Raw genomic sequence first — 19719 nt, 5'->3', positions numbered from 1 at the left:
TGATTACTTGTATTTCTTTTTCTTGTCTAATTGCTCTGTCTAGAACTTCCAACACAATGTTGAATAACAATGGTGATAGTGGACATACTTGTCTTGTCCCTGATCTTAGGAGAAAGTTTTCAGTTTTTCCACACTGAGGATGATGTTAACTGTGGGTTTTTCATATATAACTTTTATCATGTTGAGGAAGTTCCCTTCTATTCCTATCCTTTGAAGTGTTTGCAACAAGAAAGGATGTTGAATTTTGTCAAATGCCTTTTCTGCATCAATTGAGATGATCATGCGGATTGTCTGCTTTGCTTTGTTCATATGGTGTATTACATTGATTTTCTTTTTTTTTTTTTAACATAACAACATACAAACATGAATATTCTTACCATATGACCATTCCATTCTTGGTATATAATCAAATATGAATGGCAATTCATATTTTAAAACTTTAACTTATGTGTAAGACTAAAGCAAATAATTGATTTTCTTAAGTTGAACCAAGCTTGCATACCTGGAATGACTCCTACTTGGTCATGGTGTATAATTCTTTTAATGTACTGCTGGCTTCGATTTGCAAGAATTTTGTTGAAGATTTTTGCATCTATATTCATTAGAGAGATTGGTCTATAATTTTCTATCTTGTAGTGTCTTTGCTGGCTTTGATATGAGGGTGATGTTGGCTTCATAGAATGAGTTAGGTGGCCTTCCCTCCTCTTCAATTTTTTTGAAGCGTTTGAGCAGGATTGGTACTAATTCTTTCTTGAATATTTGACAGAATGCACATGTGAAGCCATCTGGTCCTAGACTTTTCTTTCTTGGGAGCTTCTAAAGGACTATTTCAATTTCTTATGATTGATTCATTGAGGGCATCTATTTCTTCTTGAGTCAAGGTTGGTTGTTCATGTCTTTCTAAGAAGTTGTCCATTTCATCTACATTGTTTAGTTTATAAGGATAAAGTTCTCCATAGTACCCTCTCATTACCTCCTTTATTTCGGCAGGGTCAGGGGTTATGTCTCCTCTTCCATTTCTGATTTTATTTATTTGCATCCTCTCTCTTCTTTTCTTTGTCAACCTCACTAAGGGTCCATCAATCTTATTGGCTTTCTTATAGAATCAACTTCTGGTTTTGTTGATTTTCTCAATTGTTTTCATGTTCTCAATTTCATTTATTTCTGCTCCTTTTGCTTCCTTTAGTTGCTGTTCTTTCTCTAGTTCTTTCTCTTAATTTCTCCACTTTGCTCTTTCTTCTTTTTTGATATAGGCATTTAGGGCAATACATTTCACTCTGAGTACTGCCTTTGCTGCATCCCATAAATTTTTATATATTGTGTTTCATTTTCATTTGCCTCAATATATTTACTGATTTCTCTTGTAATTTCTTCCTTGAGCCACTGGTTGTTTAAGAGTGTGTTGTTGAGCCTCCACATATTTGTGAATTTTCTGGCCCTCTACCTACTACTGATTTCCAACTTCATTCCTTTATGATCTAAGAAAGTGTTTTGCATGATTTCAATCTTTTTAAATTTATTGAGACTTGCTTTGTGACCCAGCATACAGACTCTCTTTGAGAATGATCCATGAACACTTGAAATAAGGTGTATCCTGCTATTGTGGAGTGCAATGTTCTATAAATGTCTGTTATGTCTAATTCGTTTATTGTATTATTCAAATTCTCTGTTACTCTATTGATCTTCTGTTTAGATGTTCTGTCCATTGATGAGAGCAGAGAATTGAAATCTCCAGCTATTATGGTAGATGTGTCTATTTCTCTTCTCAGTGTTTGCCTCATGTATTTTGGAGCACTCTGGCTTCATGCATAAATATTTATGACTGTCATGTCTTCTTATTGAATTGCTCCTTTATTAATACATAGTGTCCTTCTTTGTCTCTTTTAATTGTTTTACATTTGAAGTCTAATTTGTTTGATATTAGTATAGCTACTCTTGCACTTTTCTGATTGTTTGCATGAAATATCTTTTCACAACCCTTCACTTTCAACCTATGTTTATCCTTAGGTCTAAAATGTGTCTCCTGTAGACAGCATATAGATGAGTCCTGTTTTTCAATCTATTCTGCCCGTCTATGTCTTTTGAATGGGGAGTTTAATTCATTAAGATTTACTGTTATTACTGTAAGGGCAGAACTTTCTTCTACTGCTTTGCCTTTTGGATTTTATATGTCATATCTAATTTTTCTTCTTTTTACCTTTACTGATAGTCTTCATTTCTACACCCTTGCCCACATTCTCTCTGCTGTCTTTTCCTACCTCTAGTGCTCCCTTTAGTATTTCTTGCAAAGCTATTCTCTTGGTCACAAATACTCTCAGTGATTTTTTTGTCTGAAAATGTTTTAGAACATTTCCCCTTCATTTTCGAAGAACAATTTTGCTGGATATAGAATTCTTGGTTGGCAGTTTTTCTCTTTTAGTATCTTAAATACATCATACCACTGTCATCTTGCCTCCATAGTTTTGGTTGATAAATCTATGTATAGTGTTATAGGCTTAACTTGTATGTGATGGATTGCTTTTCTCTTGCTGCATTCAAAATTCTCTCTTTCTCTTTGATATTTGACTTTCTAATTAGTAAGTATCTTGGAATATGTCTATTTGGATCGATTCTGTTTGGGGTATGCTGCACTTCTTGGATCTGTAATTTTAAGTCTTTCATAAGAGTTGGGAAATTTTCAGTGATAATTTCCTCCATTAGTTTTTCTCCTCCTTTTCCCTTCTCTTCTCCTTCTGGGACACCTACAACACATATATTCATGTGCTTCATGTTGTCATTAAATTCCCTGAGTCCCTGCTCTTTTTTTTCATTCTTTCCCCTATATTTTCTTTTGCTTGTCAGATTTCAGATGTCCCACCCTCCAGTCCACTAATCCTGTCTTCTGCCTCTTGAAATCTAACTTTGTAGGTTTCCATTGTTTTTTCATCTCTTCCACTGTGATGTTCATTCCCATAAGTTCTGTGATTTTTATTTTCAGACTTTCAATTTCTTCTTTTGGTTCGTCCCTTGCCTTCTTTATATTCTCCCTCAATTCACTGATTTGATTTTTTATGAAGTTTTCCATGTCTGTTCGAACATTCTGAATTATTTCAACTCCTGTGTTTCATTTGAATTGTTCGTTTGTTCCTTTAACTGGGCCACATCTTCAATTTTCCTAGTATGATTCATTATTTTTCACTGACATCTAGGCATTTAATTTACTTAATTAGTTTATTCTGGAGATAGTTTTCACTTTTTTTTACCTAGGATTTTCTTGCTGGATGAATTTGTTATCTATCTGTTCTTTGACATTCAGTTCAGCTTATTCTAGACCTCTAACTAAGGTTTTGTTTAACAGATCAGAATTTTTCAGTTCTTCTTTTCTTGTTTCTTCCCCTGCCTGTATGGTGCCTTTCCCCACCCCACCCCCAGGAAGGTCTACTTTTAGACCCCAGTCAGATTTTCCCAGACCAAACTGGCCTTTTCTCTGGAGGAAAGAGTCACCTGCATCGCTTTTCGCTAAGGGTGAGACCCAGCAGGTTGAAAAACTTTCCTATGAAGCCTCTACACTCTGTTTATCTAGCCCATCCAGTATGTGGCGCTTGTCTGTCTGTGGATCCCACCAGCATAAGGTGATGTGGTATCTTTAACTTCAGCAGACTCTCCCTTGGGTATGTTTGAGACAGAGGAGTGGTTGTAGGTTGGCTTAAAGGCTTCAGTTTTCTAGACCCTGTGGTGTGAATTCCTCGAGGGAGGGACTCCACCTGAGCTGGGCCCCACCCCTCTCCTGGGAAAGGCACAGCCTCCAGACAAGCTCTAAGACAAGCTTAATTCTGTGTGAGAAGGCTTGCAGTTGTATCCAAAGGGCAGTCAAGCCATAGAAGCACAGCCACAAAAAAAAGAGAAGAAGAAAAAAATTCCTTTTCAGAGCATGACACCCGTTCCTCAGGTTTGTGAATCAAGATCTTAAGTTGGTACATTGCTCTGTGTATCTCCAGGTCCTATGTGCCCCCTCCTTTCATTCAGGGCCCGGACCCTTTCACGTATTTTGTGCTCTCAGATCCAAAAAAAACCTCCATGTTTTTGTTTTTGTTTTTGTTTTCCTTTTTTCATCAGCCCTGCCCCCTCTGGGCAAAAACCAGCAACCTCAGCTTTTACTTGAGACCTATTTTTAGTAGTCAGAATTTGTTAATTAATTCCACAAATTGGAGCTTGGTAGAGCTCAGTCCCCTGCTGCTAGTAAAGTCGCCTTCCTTTCCTCTCTGGGAAGCAGCCTGTTGGGGAGGGGTGGTGGCCGATGCAGCTTGGGGGGGCTTGCAGTTCTAGGTGGGCTTGCAGCTGGTCCAGCTTATCCAAACTGGGGTACGCTGTGTGTCTGCTCATTGATGTGGCCCCAGAAGTTGTTCTGTACTGTTCCTGGCTATTTATTAGCTGCTCTGGAGGATGAGCTAATTCCCACACTTCACTAAGCCACCATTTTGGTTTCTCCCCCTTCCAATTGTGATTTTAATAGGGAATGTGTTGAGTCAATAGATGAAATTGGGCACTATTTCCATCTTAATAATATTCAGTCTTCTAATTGACGAATATGGGATGTTTCTCCATTTATTTAGGTCTTCTCTAATTTCCTTCAATTATGTTTTATAGTTTTGAAATTCTTTTATTAAATTTATTCATAAGTATTTTATTCTTTTTGATGCTATCATAAATTGAATTGCTGTATTGTTTTTTGCAATTCTTTTATTAAATGTATTCATAAGTATTTTATTCTTTTTGATGCTATCATAAATTGAATTGCTGTATTGGTTTCTCTTCCAGTTTGCTCATTGCTATTGTAAAGAAACACAATTGATTTTCACATATTAATCTTGTATCATGCAACCTTGTCGAATTTATTAGCTCAAATAGTTTCCTCATGTGTGGGGGGGTTCCTAAGGATTTTCTATATACAAGATATGTTATGTGAAAATAGAGATGCTTTTGCTTCTTCCTTTCCAATCAGAAAATTTTTCTTGCCTTACTTCATTGGCTAGACTCTCTATTACAAAGTTGAATGTAACAGCTAACACCCCTAGACTGTCTTGTTCCTGGCCTTAGAGAGAAAGTTATCAATCTTTCAATATTAAGCATGATGTTAGATAAGAATTTTATGTAGATGTTCTTTAGCAGGTTGAGGTGCACGTTTGTTTCTAGTTTGTTGCATGTTTTTACCATAAAAAGGTGTTTGATTTTTGGCAAACGCATTTTCTGTATCAATTGAGATGATCATTTTTTTTACTTTACTCTATTAATGTGGTGTATTACATGATTGATTTCCAAATGTTGAATGAATCTTGCATTCCAGGGATAAATCCCAATTAGACAAGGGGTATAATCCTTTTGTATTACTCTATAAGATGCCAGAATGTAGTATACCAGAAATGGAATGGTTTTTTAAACAGAGAATTTAATTAGTTACAAGTTTATAGTTCTAAGTCTATAAAAATATCCAAACTAAGACATCCAGGGAAAGATACCTTAATTCAAGAAAGGCTGATGAGTCTGGAACACCTCTAGTAGCTTGGAAGTCACATGGCTGGCATGTGCTGGTTCCCTTGCTCCTGGCTCCATTGCTCCAGCCTCAGCTCCTGCAGGGAGTTCCTCATTTTCATCACTTGGTTCCCCTCAGCTCTCTCCAGGTTCTAGCTTGCTTAGCATCTCATGGTGACATCTTAACTTCTCATGGCTTAACATCTCATGATGATGTCTGCTGGGCTCCCATGCATCTCCAAACATCTGTGTCTCTGTTCTCCAAGTGTCAGCATCTGTAATCTTTGCTCTGAAGTTTCTGTCAGCTATGTTGTTTCTGGCTCTCTTCAAAATGTTTCTTCTTTTAAAGGATTCCAGTAAACTAATCAAAACCTACGTAAAATGAGTAAGGGATTCTGGTAAGCTAATCAAGACCTATCTGAAATGGGTTGAGTCAAATCTCCATTTAATCAAAAGGTCATACTCACAATTGGGCATGTCATATCTCCATGGAGATAATTTAATCAAAAGATCCCAACCTATAGTATTTACTCAGGATTAAAAGAAACTACTCCCACAAGACTGAATCAAAATTAAAACATGGCTTTTCTGGGGTACATAATACTTTCAAACCAGCACAACTTTTTATATGTTGCTGGCTTTTTTAAAAAAAAAAAATATATATATATATATTTTTTTTTAATATATATTTAATATTTTTACCCATACTTTTTTACTAATCCGTCCATACACTTGATGAAAGGTACATTAGACATAAGGTTTTCACAATCACAGTCACACTGTAAAAGCTATATAGTTATACAGTCTTCGAGAATCAAGGCTACTGGAAACAGTTGAACAGTTTCAGGTACTTCCCACCAGCCACTCCAATACAATATAAACTAGTGAGGGATATTTATATAAACCTAGGAACACCCTCCAGGATAACCTTCTCACTCTGAACTTTCTCAGCCACTAAGACTTTATTCTGTCCTATTACTTCTTCCCCCTTTTGGTTATTGCTGCCTCAGTCACCTTTAATTTTAAACAATTTCTATTGGTTCTTTTTTGAAAAATGCCCCCAGGGTCATTAAATGACCCCAGACAGGTCAAATAATGACAGTTCTCTAAAAACTGGGTTTTGAAGGAGCTCCAACCCCACTCTGACTTCTCCAGTGGCTTCTTCTGCTAGTTTTTTACTGTGTGATGGTTTTGAGGATTTATGGACCCCAGAAAATTACGTTCTTAAAGCTAATCCATACCTGCACATGTGAACCCATTGCAAATAGGATCTTTTGGTGAGCAGAATCTTAAGTTATGATGTGAGCCACCTCATTCAGGGTGGGTCTTAATCCTCTTACTGGGACTTTTATAAGAGAATGAATCCAGGAGAAAGACACAGAAGTTGAGAGAGAAAGCCATGCAAGCCAGAAGCTGAAAGCAACAAAACCTGGAAGAGAAGGGAGAGACCAGTAGATGTCTCCATGTGCCTTGTCATCTGACAGAGGAATTCGGGATTGCCAGCAGTCTGTCTTCAGGAAGAAGGTATCGTCTTGATAATGTCTAAACTGGGCATTTTCAGAGCCTCAGAACTGTAAGCTTGTGAGCTAATAAATCCTCATTTTAATAAGGCAGTCCATTTCTGGTATGTTGCATTTTTGGCAACTCTAGCAAACTAAAACACTGTAATAGTTGTTGGTTTTCAAGGCTTCCATTGAGCTGAGGAGAGGGGGATGGGAATAAGGGAAGTTAAAATGCTACAAAGTGCTGTTATTACCAAGGTTCCATTGTTTTTCTTGAAAAAACATTAGCTTTTGGTTAATTTCCAGACTTCTGAAAAAATTTGCTTGACTCTTTTTTTTGCCAGTGTTCTTGCTGCTTTTGGAGGAGAGGACTTTTGGAGGTCTTTACTCTGCCATTCTACATGCCATGGCTCGAGTCTGTATTTCTTAGTTGATCACTCTCAGCCTTTCTCAAAGATCTCCCATTAAGAAGGCCAACAAGGACAACTGGTCCCACAGTCAGACCTAGACACCATGGTATCCAGCTGAGCTGTTGCAGGTTTCTGGCTAGGGATTATTACAGGAAGCTGAGCTGTCACAGGAAGTAGTTATTAGTGTGAATGCCAGACCCCCCCCTGCTCTTCTTTATTTCTGTGCCAAAGACCTTTCTCATGATTTCTCAGCTGCTGGGGAGGAGATTGGCTGGGAGTGGGGTCTCCTTGGCAGGCCTGCCCACTGAGCTCTGGACTCAATCTGCAGGCACATTTATCTTTTCTTTCTGAGTCAGGGAAAGTTCTAGTCAAGATAGAGCAAAGGTAGAAAGATGGCACAGGTCCTTTTACCTAGATCTGAGAGGGCAGAAGTGGAGAAAATGAGGCAAGAATACAAACCAGACCACAGACCTCTCTGTGACCTTTTATTCCAGCACAGTGCAGTCCTTCCAGGTTGAAATTCAGCCCTTGGGCTAGGATTAGTGCTTAACCCTAGACAACAAAATACCTGACAACTTCTCCCCTGCTTCTACGTATTAGAAATACTTCAAAAGAGAAACAGAGAAATAGGCCAGGGAAAAATTATAGAAGAAGAACTAGTATCGCAGTCAATGGGAAAGGATCAGGACCATAGAACTTACACAGAGTTGTGGGCAGAAGAAATTACTTATTTATCTAGACCCTAGATGATTGACTCTATAGACAACTTTCTTGAACCTCATGCTCAGAGAGAACTACTTCCACCCCCATCCCCTACAGTAATAGTTTTGCACATATGCTTTATTACATTCTATTGTAAATGCTCCCTTGTATGGATTCAACTTTACTAAGTCCTCTTTTCCATTACAACACTTACCTTACTGTATTGTACTTGTATGATTACATGTTCATCTCCCTAACTAGACTTAATTACTTGAGGGCAGAAACAATGACTTACTCACCTTTCTATAACCAGGGCCCCAAGCTTAAAGCCTGGCACCTTGTAAACACACAATAAATGCCCATTCAAATGAAGTAGAGACAGATCATAATGAGCTCTTTCTTAGCTCTAGTACCTCTACTCTGCTTCTCAAAAACAATTTCCAGCAGACCTCTGACCTCTTTTACATCACAAGCAGCCCTTAGGCTATATGAAATGGGTATAGGAGAAAATACTTCTGCTCTGATATCTTTCTAACCTCATTTACTAGGGCTTTTTCTTTTTACTGACTCTGACCTTCTGAACCTAGAACTACGGTCCCACAATTATGGTTCCTATACTTTTGTTCCCATCTGATTTTTCTAGACTAGAATCCTTACCTACTTTAACCTGCAGTTTCTAATGCACCCTTTCAGATATGGTAAGTCTTATTTTGATACAGAACATATAACTGCTAATAATACATCTCAGAAGACTAAGGAAGACTTTCAGGCAGTTGAAAGCTTCCTCTTCCTGGGGGTAGGGAGTGGGGGTGTGACAGGGATGAAAGGAACTATTGCAAAAGTAGCCAGCTTTCACCATGGGATCAACAAGGCCTTCCGGACCAAGGGGAGGAAAAGAGGTATAATAGAATAAGACATCAGTGCCTAAGAGAGATCAAGTGGTATCTGGAGGCTATTCTGGAGGCATCTTTTAGGCAATCTTCATTTAGACAGTGCTGATTACCATGGTTTGCTAACCCCCAATCAGCATCACTCCTGTTGACTCTTGAGAACACCTAGGGCTTGAACTGAGACTCTATAAAGGTTTCATGCACTAAGTCTGCTTTCCTGGAACATATTATTCCCAGAGAGTTCCTAGATCAGATAAAACTTGAAACCCAGAGGGACCAGCCTCTCCAAGATTATCAATTAATTATATCCCCTCATCCTTTAGTGTTGATACCCCTTCTCAACATGAGAAGTCAGAATGGGTATTGCCCAAAGATCCCTATAGATCGGGAGAAAGACCAAAAGAGAAGGAGGAGGTATAACAGAGAGAATAGGATTTGGTAAATGAGTATGACTGCTGAATCACTATATTAATATTCCTTCTAGCCTCCAGTGTTTTGGAGCAGCTAGAGGGAAAAATCTGAGATGGTGGAACAATTGCCCATGACAAACTCTGGGATCTGTTCTGTAACAACTTGTTGAAGTGTGCTTTGAAAATTATTGCTTTTTTCTTTCTTTGCTTTGTATGTATGTTACATTTTACAATTTTAAAAGTAGGCAGTTTTTACCCTGGGTATAATTCTTTGGGTGTAAGTTGTTCTTGCCAATGTATAAAAAGAGGAATGCAAGCTATTAATGGGGAAAGTTTAATAAGGCAGCTTCCCATGGAGCTGTGACCCTGCCCATTCAAAGTGGGCCAGTCTTAATCCTCTTACTGAGGTCCTTAATGAGGGAGACATTTTGGAAAAAAACACAGACACTTGGTGACAGAAATGCCCTGGGAGATGCTAAGCAAGAACCCAAAGAAACTGAAAAGAGCCAGAATCACAGAGAGAGCCAAGGGAAGCTAAGAGATGAAATCTAGAGTTTGCCCAGGAGAAGCTAAGAGAGGACCTACAGATGCTTAGAGAGATAAATGTCCTGGAGATGCTAAGAGAAGATTCAAAGGACACAGAGAGAAAGCCCACTGGAATCAGAAGCTGAAACAACAGAACCAGGAGCAAGGACCAGCAGATGTCAGCTACATGCCTTCCCATGTGACAGAGGTGTTCTAGATACCAAAAGCCTTTCTTCAGAGTCCAGGTACCATCCTGTTCATGCTTTAATTCAGACATTTTCTTGGTCTTAGAACTGTAAATTTGTAAAATAATAAATCCCCTTATAAAAGCCAATCCATTTATGGTATATTGCATTCCGGCTGCTTTAACAAAAGAAACAAAGACTCAGCTCAAGAAACCTTTCTGACCTCCAATAGAAAAACTCCTTGTCATTTTTGCCCCTCGCTGAAATCTGGACAGATTTACATGATACCTATAACATGTATTAGATTTCTTGACCTTTTACTGTATTTGTTGACACTCCTATCTCTATTTAGACAAACTCCTTGAGAGCAGAGTTCCTGCCATTCCACTGGTACATAACAAATGCTCAATAAACATTGGTGAATGAAAGAAAGACCACTGCTCAATATATAAGGTGGGCCTCAATAAAAGACACAGTCATTCATTGTATCATTCATTCACAATCAAAAGGCAAGCAAAATGTGTCCTAGGAACAACAAAAAAGGTACCAAAAGAAATAGAAATGGTTTTCTCCCATGTTACTCTGCTTCGCACTTTTCCTAAAGGTATACCTCTAGCTGTAATGAGACATTAGCTTGGGATACTTTCCAAATCAAATACAAAGACAAAGAAAGTTGTAGTGCCTCTACCCCTACCTGCCAGCTGTTTCTCTGGACTGGTTCTTGGCTCAATAGCATAAAGCTGCTGGCACCCTCAAATGATGCCAAGAGCTCACAAAGGGCAGGGAGTGGGCCCTAAAGCTAGCTTAGTCAAGGCTAATTTGCTTAGAAAGCTTGCTAATTTTGTTCCCCTTGAGTTCACTTAAAATAAGAAAAAGGATGGCAAGGCTGGTTATTCCAACTGGCAGATCTCTAGGGACTGAACTATCTAATTCTTGCAACTAGCCACTGGCAGAAGAGACTGCCCTTTTCTAGGTCTGAGTGTCTTTCTTGCTCCACTGCAAGCCCAGTTAGTCCTCCTGGTTGTCCAAGCACAAGAAGATATTCAGCAATCAGTTCATACATTCTATAGGTTCATAGTGAGAACCGGGAAAAGCTAAATGGCATTCAGTTTTTAGCAGGTTATTTGCTATTCCTAAACATATCTTTTGCATTTTAGCCTTTGTTTTCTTGCTCAGGTTATTTCTTCCACCTAAAATTTTCTCTTCTGCCACTTTCATGAAATAAAGCCCTGTGCATTCTTAAAGGCAGAGGTTGCATGCCTCTTCTGTAAGATGCCTTTTTTAACTCTACTCTGGGCCCCAGGAGTCCTGTGTACCTCTCTAAAGCACTCATTTTATCAATTTCGGGAAGAATATGAGTCATCCAGGTCTCCCTATGCAGTCCAGCATAGAACTCCCACAAAGCAGATATTTCTTTAAGAAATGGATGTCTGGACTTCCGGAGAAGATGGCGGCTTAGTAAGATGCGTGGGTCTTAGTTCCTCCTCCAGAACAGCTACTAGGGAAGTAGAAACGGTACAGAACAGCTCCCGGAGCCACGACAGAGACCAAGAAGACAGCGTACCCCATTCTGGAACGGCTGACTGGCTGGGAGAACCTGCTGTGGTGAGATCACCGAGGGGTGCGTGCTTCCCCAGGCCAGGGCGGCAGGGGGCCGGAGTCCCTCCCTCCCTCCTTCCTGGGCCGGCTGGGAGAATTGGACAGGCAATCCCCTCAAGCCGCGGCACCTGGCACCCCCCCCTCAACGTGTGGCCGCCCGGACCAGCTGGGAGAATTGGATCGGAGATCCCACAAGCCGCGGAGACCGGCGACCGGGGTCCTTTCCAAACACGTGGCTTCCCGGTCCGGCTGGGAAAGGTGGATAGGCACTCCCCCAAGCCGTGGCGGCCGGCACCCCCCCCGCCACGCTTGGCGCCCCGGGCCGGCTGGGAAATTTGGTCAGGCGCTCCCACAAGCCGCGGCAGCCGGCGCCCCCCCCACCACGCTTGGCGCCCCGGGCCGGCTGGGAAATTTGGACAGGCACTCCCCCAAGCGGCGGAGGCCGGCGACTCTCCCCACGCGTGGATTCCCAGGCTGGCTGGGAGATTCGGATTGGCACACCCCAAGCCGCTTTGGCTGGCGACCCTCCCCTACAGCGAGAGTTTTCGAAAGTTAAAGGAGCCACAGCATCTTTTACTGGTGGGACCCGCAGACAGATGAGTGCCACGAGTGCCACCTACTGGGCAGGATAAGAAAAACAGAGCCCAGAGATTTCACAGAAAAATCTTTTAACCTGCTGGGTCCCACACCCAGGGAAATCTGATTAAATGCCCAGACGCCAGCAGAAGATAACGGATCATGCTCGGAAAATTGAAGATATGGCCCAGTCAAAGGAACAAACCAATAGTTCAAATGAGATACAGGAGCTGAGACAACTAATGCTGAATATACAAACAGAAATGGAAAACCTCTTCAAAAACCAAATCAATAAATTGAGGGAGGACATGAAGAAGACATGGGCTGAACAAAAAGAAGAAATAGAAAAACTGAAAAAACAAATCACAGAACTTATGGGAGTGAAGGACAAAGTAGAAAATATGGAAAAAACAATGGATACCTACAATGGTAGATTTAAAGAGACAGAAGCTAGAATTAGTGAATTGGAGGATGGAACATCTGAATTCCAAAAAGAAACAGAAACTATCCGGAAAAGAATGGAAAAATTTGAACAGGGGATCAGGGAACTGAATGACAATATGAAGCGCACAAATATACGTGTTGTGGGTGTCCCAGAAGGAGAAGAGAAGGGAAAAGGAGGAGAAAAACTAATGGAAGAAATTATCACTGAAAATTTCCCAACTCTTATGAAAGACCTAAAATTACAGATCCAAGAAGTGCAGCGCACCCCAAAGAGAATAGACCCAAATAGGTGTTCTCCAAGACACTTATAGTTAGAATGTCAGAGGTCAAAGAGAAAGAGAGGATCTTGAAAGCAGCAAGAGAAAAACAATCCATCACATACAAGGGAAACCCAATAAGACTATATGTAGATTTCTGAGCAGAAACCATGGAAGCTAGAAGACAGTGGGATGATATATTTAAATTACTAAAAGAGAAAAACTGCCAACAAAGACTCCTATATCCAGCAAAATTATCCTTCAAAAATGAGGGAGAAATTAAAACATTCTCAGACAAAAAGTCACTGAGAGAATTTGTGACCAAGAGACCAGCTCTGCAAGAAATACTAAAGGGAGCACTAGAGTCAGATACAAAAAGACAGAAGAGAGAGGTATGGAGAAGTGTAGAAAGAAGGAAAATCAGATATGATATATATAATACAAAAGGCAAAATGGTAGAGGAAAATATTATCCAAACAGTAATAACACTAAATGTTAATGGACTGAATTCCCCAATCAAAAGACATAGACTGGCAGAATGGATTAAAAAACAGGATCCTTCTATATGCTGTCTACAGGAAACACATCTTAGACCCAAAGATAAACATAAGTTGAAAGTGAAAGGTTGGGAAAAGATATTTCATGCAAATAACAACCAGAAAAGAGCAGGACTAGCTATACTAATATCCAACAAATTAGACTTCAAATGTAAAACAGTTAAAAGAGACAAAGAAGGACACTATCTACTAATAAAAGGAACAATTAAACAAGAAGACATAACAATCATAAATATTTATGCACTGAACCAGAATGCCCCAAAACACGTGAGGAATACACTGCAAACACTGAAAAGGGAAATAGACACATATACCATAATAGTTGGAGACTTCAATTCACCACTCTCATCAATGGACAGAACATCTAGACAGAGGATCAATAAAGAAATAGAGAATTTGAATATTACTATAAATGAGCTAGACTTAACAGATATTTATAGGACATTACATCCCACAACAGCAGGATACACCTTTTTCTCAAGTGCTCATGGATCATTCTCAAAGATAGACCATATGCTGGGTCACAAAGCAAGTCTTAACAAATTTAAAAAGATTGAAACCATACACAACACTTTCTCGGATCATAAAGGAATGAAGTTGGAAATCAATAATAGGCAGAGTGCCAGAAAATTCACAAATACGTGGAGGCTCAACAACACACTCTTAAACAACGAGTGGGTCAAGGAAGAAATTGCAAGAGAAATTAGTAAATATCTCGAGGTGAATGAAAACGAAAACACAACGTATCAAAACCTATGGGATGCAGCAAAGGCAGTGCTAAGAGGGAAATTTATTGTCCTAAATGCCTATATCAGAAAAGAAGAAAAGGCAAAAATTCAGGAATTAACTGTCCACTTGGAAGAACTGGAGAAAGAACAGCAATGTAACCCCAAAGCAAGCAAAAGGAAAGAAATAACAAAGATTAGAGCAGAAATAAATGAAATTGAGAACATGAAAACAATAGAGAAAATCAATAAGACCAGAAGTTGGTTCTATGAGAAAATCAATAAGATTGATGGGCCCTTAGCAAGATTGACAAAAAGAAGAAGAGAGAGGATGCAAATAAATAAGATCAGAAATGGAAGAGGAGACATAACCACTGACCTCACAGAAATAAAGGAGGTAATAACAGGATACTATGAACAACTTTACGCTAATAAATACAACAATTTAGATGAAATGGACGGGTTCCTGGAAAGACATGAACAACCAACTCTGACTCGAGAAGAAATAAATGACCTCAACAAACCAATCACAAGTAAAGAAATTGAATCAGTCATTCAAAAGCTTCCTAAAAAGAAAAGTCCAGGACCAGATGGCTTCACATGTGAATTCTACCAAACATTCCAGAAAGAATTAGTACCAACTCTCCTCAAACTCTTCAAAAAAATTGAAGTGGAGGGAAAGCTACCTAATTCATTCTATGAAGCCAACATCACCCTCATACCAAAACCAGGCAAAGATATTACAAAAAAAGAAAACTACAGACCAATCTCTTTAATGAATATAGATGCAAAAATCCTCAATAAAATTCTAGCAAATCGAATCCAACAACACATTAAAAGAACTATACATCATGACCAAGTAGGATTCATCCCAGGTATGCAAGGATGATTCAACATAAGAAAATCAATTAATTTAATACACCATATCAACAAATCAAAGCAGAAAAATCACATGATCATCTCAATTGATGCAGAGAAGACATTTGACAAGATTCAACATCCTTTCCTGTTGAAAACACTTCAAAAGATAGGAATACAAGGGAACTTCCTTAAAATGATAGAGGGAATATATGAAAAACCCACAGCTAATATCATCCTCAATGGGGAAAAATTGAAAACTTTCCCCCTAATATCAGGAACAAGACAAGGATGTCCATTATCACCACTATTATCCAACATCGTGTTGGAGGTTCTAGCCAGAGCAATTAGACAAGAAAAAGAAATACAAGGCATCAAAATAGGAAAGGAAGAAGTAAAACTATCACTGTTTGCAGACGATATGATATTATACGTCGAAAACCCGGAAAAATCCACAACAAAACTACTAGAGCTAATAAATGAGTACAGCAAAGTAGCAGGTTACAAGATCAACATTCAAAAATCTGTAGCATTTCTATACACTAGCAATGAACAAGTGGAGGGGGAAATCAAGAAACGAATCCCATTTACAATTGCAACTAAAAGAATAAAATACCTAGGAATAAATTTAACTAAAGAGACAAAAAACCTATAAAAAAAAAAAAAAGAGAAATGGATGTCTGGCTAGACTAAGATACAAGACAATTCCACAGCTCAGCACAAACAGAAATAAGTGGAGGCACTTTCTTACAGGTAACTAGGGAACCCAGGACCTTAGCCCAGCCACCCCAACAGCCTTGGGTTTCATGGTACAGCATAGCCCTTCTCTCCACAGGACTCACAGAGAGGAGGTCCAAAGAGCACTGTGTCCAGAGCCTTCAGCTGCAGCTTCTGACGATGGCTCCGGTCTGTCATCTTCAGAACGGTCCCTGTCATGGTGGTGTTGGTTACAGCTAGTCTGTTGAGGCAAAGAGTGGGGAGGGGAGTGTCAATTCCCTGTCAGCAAAGCTGGGAAGTATCCCATTGGGATCTCTACCTTCGCCAAGAACCACTCTTATAGCTTCTAGCTCTTGATGATTGCTCTCCTCTGCACTCTAGAATACAGAATCTACACCAGTTGATCTCAATAGGGTATACTGAGGGACAGAGAACATTTACCAAGAATTTCCCCATTCTCTTTATCCATCCCCACCAGTTCCTGAGTATCCTATTCTCTAAGGATTATCCATCTATGACCATTCTCATATCCAACTGTAAATTTTCTGTTGTGCCTCTCCTTCTAGGGATTATCCACTATTTATTTATTCTTGTACTGCCATCATGTAAATGTATTCTCTTGCCCATCCCAGGTCAAAACATCATACCATATGATGTAGTGATTCTAGGAACCTCTAAATTATACTAATCCTAACCCACATATAAACTTCCTGATGACAAAATATGCATTAGTTTTGTTAGCTTGTATTTGGATCACTGCAATACAATTTACTGCCAACCAGATTACTGTAATGTTTTATGCCCTTCAACCATACTGCCAATGATAAGTCTAATAATAAACAGCCTATAAACAAGAAAATGACCTGGGAAAAACTAGTCTTTGTTTCTCTTCTGCTGGAACACGGTAAGTATAGGAGAAGGGTTTACAATATGAAAGGTTGGGAAGTCTGTTCTGGGTCTCACAAGTGAGCTTTTAACACTATACTACTCTGTAAGGTTAGTGATGGCTTCTGATGTATAGCTCTGTTTCCCCAGGTATAAAAGAAGCTTTGATATCACAGTGTGTTATGTATATTCCTGCTTGAGTACTTAAGAAGTGCTTCTTCCTTCTGTGGCCCTGGAAAGCAATCAAACCCACCTACAAGGGAGACAGTGAGGCACTGAGATCAGGGCAGGTTAGGATATGGCTTCTAGCACCAGTTCTACCAATGGCTCACTCAGAAGATCATAAACTGTCCCCAAACCAACCACCTCTCTTCTCCCCTTGGGCTTCAGTTTCCTTCTGTTTGAAATGAGGTCAAATCAGATGTTTCTGACAAGCCTGAGAGTTTGAGGGCACTCCTCTTTACAGTGCCACTACTAAGTTGGTAGGACTTCATCTAACTGATCAAAATAAATTTGTCGTCTTTTCAATAGTTACTTCTCAAAGAACCCTATGAGCTAGAGAGTTATCTACAGAAATGGGAAAGGAAGCTAACATTTACTAAGCAACAACTCTGTTATGTGGTACTGTTCCAACACTTTACATACAATTCCTCTTTTAATCCTCACAACAACTTTAAGAACTCTATTATTAGTTTCACCTTATAAATAAGACAATTGAGACTCAGAGCTGAGAAACTTGTCCAAAGTCACACAGCAAGTAAGTGGCAAAGCCAGGAACAAGCTCAAATCGGCTAGATTCTTTCCATATACCACACTGCCTGGTGATGGGCCTAGAACCACATCCGCCAGACACCATGCAATGAAGGCTCCATGACTCCTGCTGCCACCAAAGTATCACAACTTGACATTTTCTATTCTTCTGCCCAGTATGGCTGGGTCTGGACGTGGTCTTGAGTCTAATCCCTAAATAAACCTATGACCTGAGGACTAATTCTTATCCTATACTTTGAAGTTTGAATGAAAGTCATAGCCATTCCACAAGATGGAATGGTCCAGGGAACCACAAAACAGCACTGCTAATTTCTATGGGCAGCCTGGCCTTTTGTAGTAAGAAAGAAATCTAAATCTTGAAGCATTGTGGTCAAAGATCTACTCACTTGTCTATATAATCCATTAAACACGGTACCTTCTTCCCCAAGGCAGGGGAACAGGTTTAATGGATCTCTTTCTCGTCAGAATTCAACAGATAATATGGCACATAACAGGTGCTAGTAAAGTTTTGTTAAATAGAACTAAACTAGAATATTGCCAGGAAGTCTATCTTCAACCACATGAGGCAAGAGGAATATGCAGTAAAAGAAAAAAAAAACAAAACAGAACATTTAGAACCACACAGACCTGAGTTCAAATCCCAGCTCTGCCACTTACCAGCTTGGATAGATTACAAATTATTTGAGATTCAGTTTGCTTACCCAAAACTTGGGATAGTAATTCCTTCTTCCCAGAATTGTTGTGAGAAAAAAGAAAGAACTCTATAAAGGGATGTACAAACATTGAGATTATTACTCTCTCCAGAGTAGGGAGAAGCTGTGAAGAGGAGGCTGCAGGCAGCAGAGGAGGGAACAGCCAGCTCAGCTAGGCCTGGACAGCAGGGCCTGGTAGCTCTGTGGCTGAAGACTGCAATGTGTGGGCACTCGAACAGCTTCACCTTCCCCTTTCCCCTTTGTTGAAGCTCATAACCAGATGCACCTACGTAATAAGATGACAGATTATACAAAATCAGCACTTACCAGAGAGTAAGCCCACTGAGGGCAATGGCAGGTTGTTCTCATCTATATCCCCAGCACCCTGCACAAGTGCTTGGTGCAGAGCAGGTAACCAATAAATATTTGTTGAATGAATACGTAAATGAATTAATGACTGAATGACAGATGGCACTAGTTTGATATAACAAGAAGTCCAAGCATCCCGTCCTCACTCCCACCCTAAGCCTTAGCATATTGTACCTGCACATAAGGCAAAGAGTCGTGATATGATAGCTGTTGAAGGAGTCATCCCAAGAGGAAGCTGGTGCCAGTGGTAATCAGCCCCCAACTCTGTACTATTTTAGTTAGATAAATTACATACAGATACCAGGAGAGACTAAAAGGGTCCAGGCTCCTGGGAGATAAAAGAAGCAGCTGCTGGAAGGACAGTACAAGAAAACAGAAACACCACAGGATTTGAAGGATATCCAGATCTAAATTCAAATGACAAATTTACACTTAACTGGACATGTGACCTTGCAAGTTACTTGACTATTTTGATCACCTATAAAATGGAGACAATAATAATACCCAACTTATAGGGTTGATGTAAGAAATAAATGAGATACTGTATATAAAGTTTTGAGTACAGTACCTGACATATAATAAGCACTCAATAAATGACAGCTATTGGTACTGTTCCCAGGAGAGACAGAAATATCAAATTAGAGAATGAATGCAAAGTGCCCATCATGTTCTAAACAAGCAAACAAAAGAAATGAGAACAGGAGAGATCTATATTCTCTCCCCTGGAAAGGGTGGAATCTCATCGAACTGGCCAAAGGAGCCTGAAGACAGGCCCATACCAACCCATTCCTTGCACCTCCAAATGAGAGAATCCCATTCCCTTTCTGACCTCGGCATGGAGTGACCACTGAGTTGCAGCTTCCGGAAGGTTTCCTCGTATTGAGGCAGCTCCACATATGTGATCAGCCACTGCACCACTTCATCCACGGTCCAGTTATACACTATGGAGAGAGACAAGCAAAGCTGTGACTCCAAAGTACTAGGCACTGTTTGCACTATTGTCACAGTCACATGACCTTAACATGTACCATGTGTTTATGTATTTGTTTGATATCACTCTCTCTCCCAGAAAATCCTAAGTCTGAAAGGAGCACATATTGTATGAATCTATTTTTATGAAATGCTAGAAAAGACAAT

General features: G+C 39.7%; 1 protein-coding gene across 7 annotated transcripts in view; it reads right to left on the bottom strand.

The window, feature by feature from the left end:
* STIM1 (stromal interaction molecule 1) overlaps positions 1 to 19719 on the bottom strand; it is a 311883-nt gene that overhangs the window by 40071 nt on the left and 252093 nt on the right. For all 7 annotated transcript variants that reach the window (XM_077113754.1, XM_077113755.1, XM_077113760.1 and 4 more), the window contains 2 exons: positions 19412 to 19523; positions 15991 to 16106 (listed from right to left, as the gene is read on the bottom strand). In XM_077113754.1, the coding sequence (XP_076969869.1) occupies positions 15991 to 16106; positions 19412 to 19523 (228 nt within the window). The remainder of the gene's footprint in view (positions 1 to 15990; positions 16107 to 19411; positions 19524 to 19719) is intronic.

This window comes from Tamandua tetradactyla, chromosome 8, assembly GCF_023851605.1.
Source record: "Tamandua tetradactyla isolate mTamTet1 chromosome 8, mTamTet1.pri, whole genome shotgun sequence".
Lineage (NCBI taxonomy): Eukaryota > Metazoa > Chordata > Mammalia > Pilosa > Myrmecophagidae > Tamandua > Tamandua tetradactyla.
Note: the sequence above shows the minus strand (reverse complement) of the source record. Positions and strands in the feature narration are given on the sequence as shown.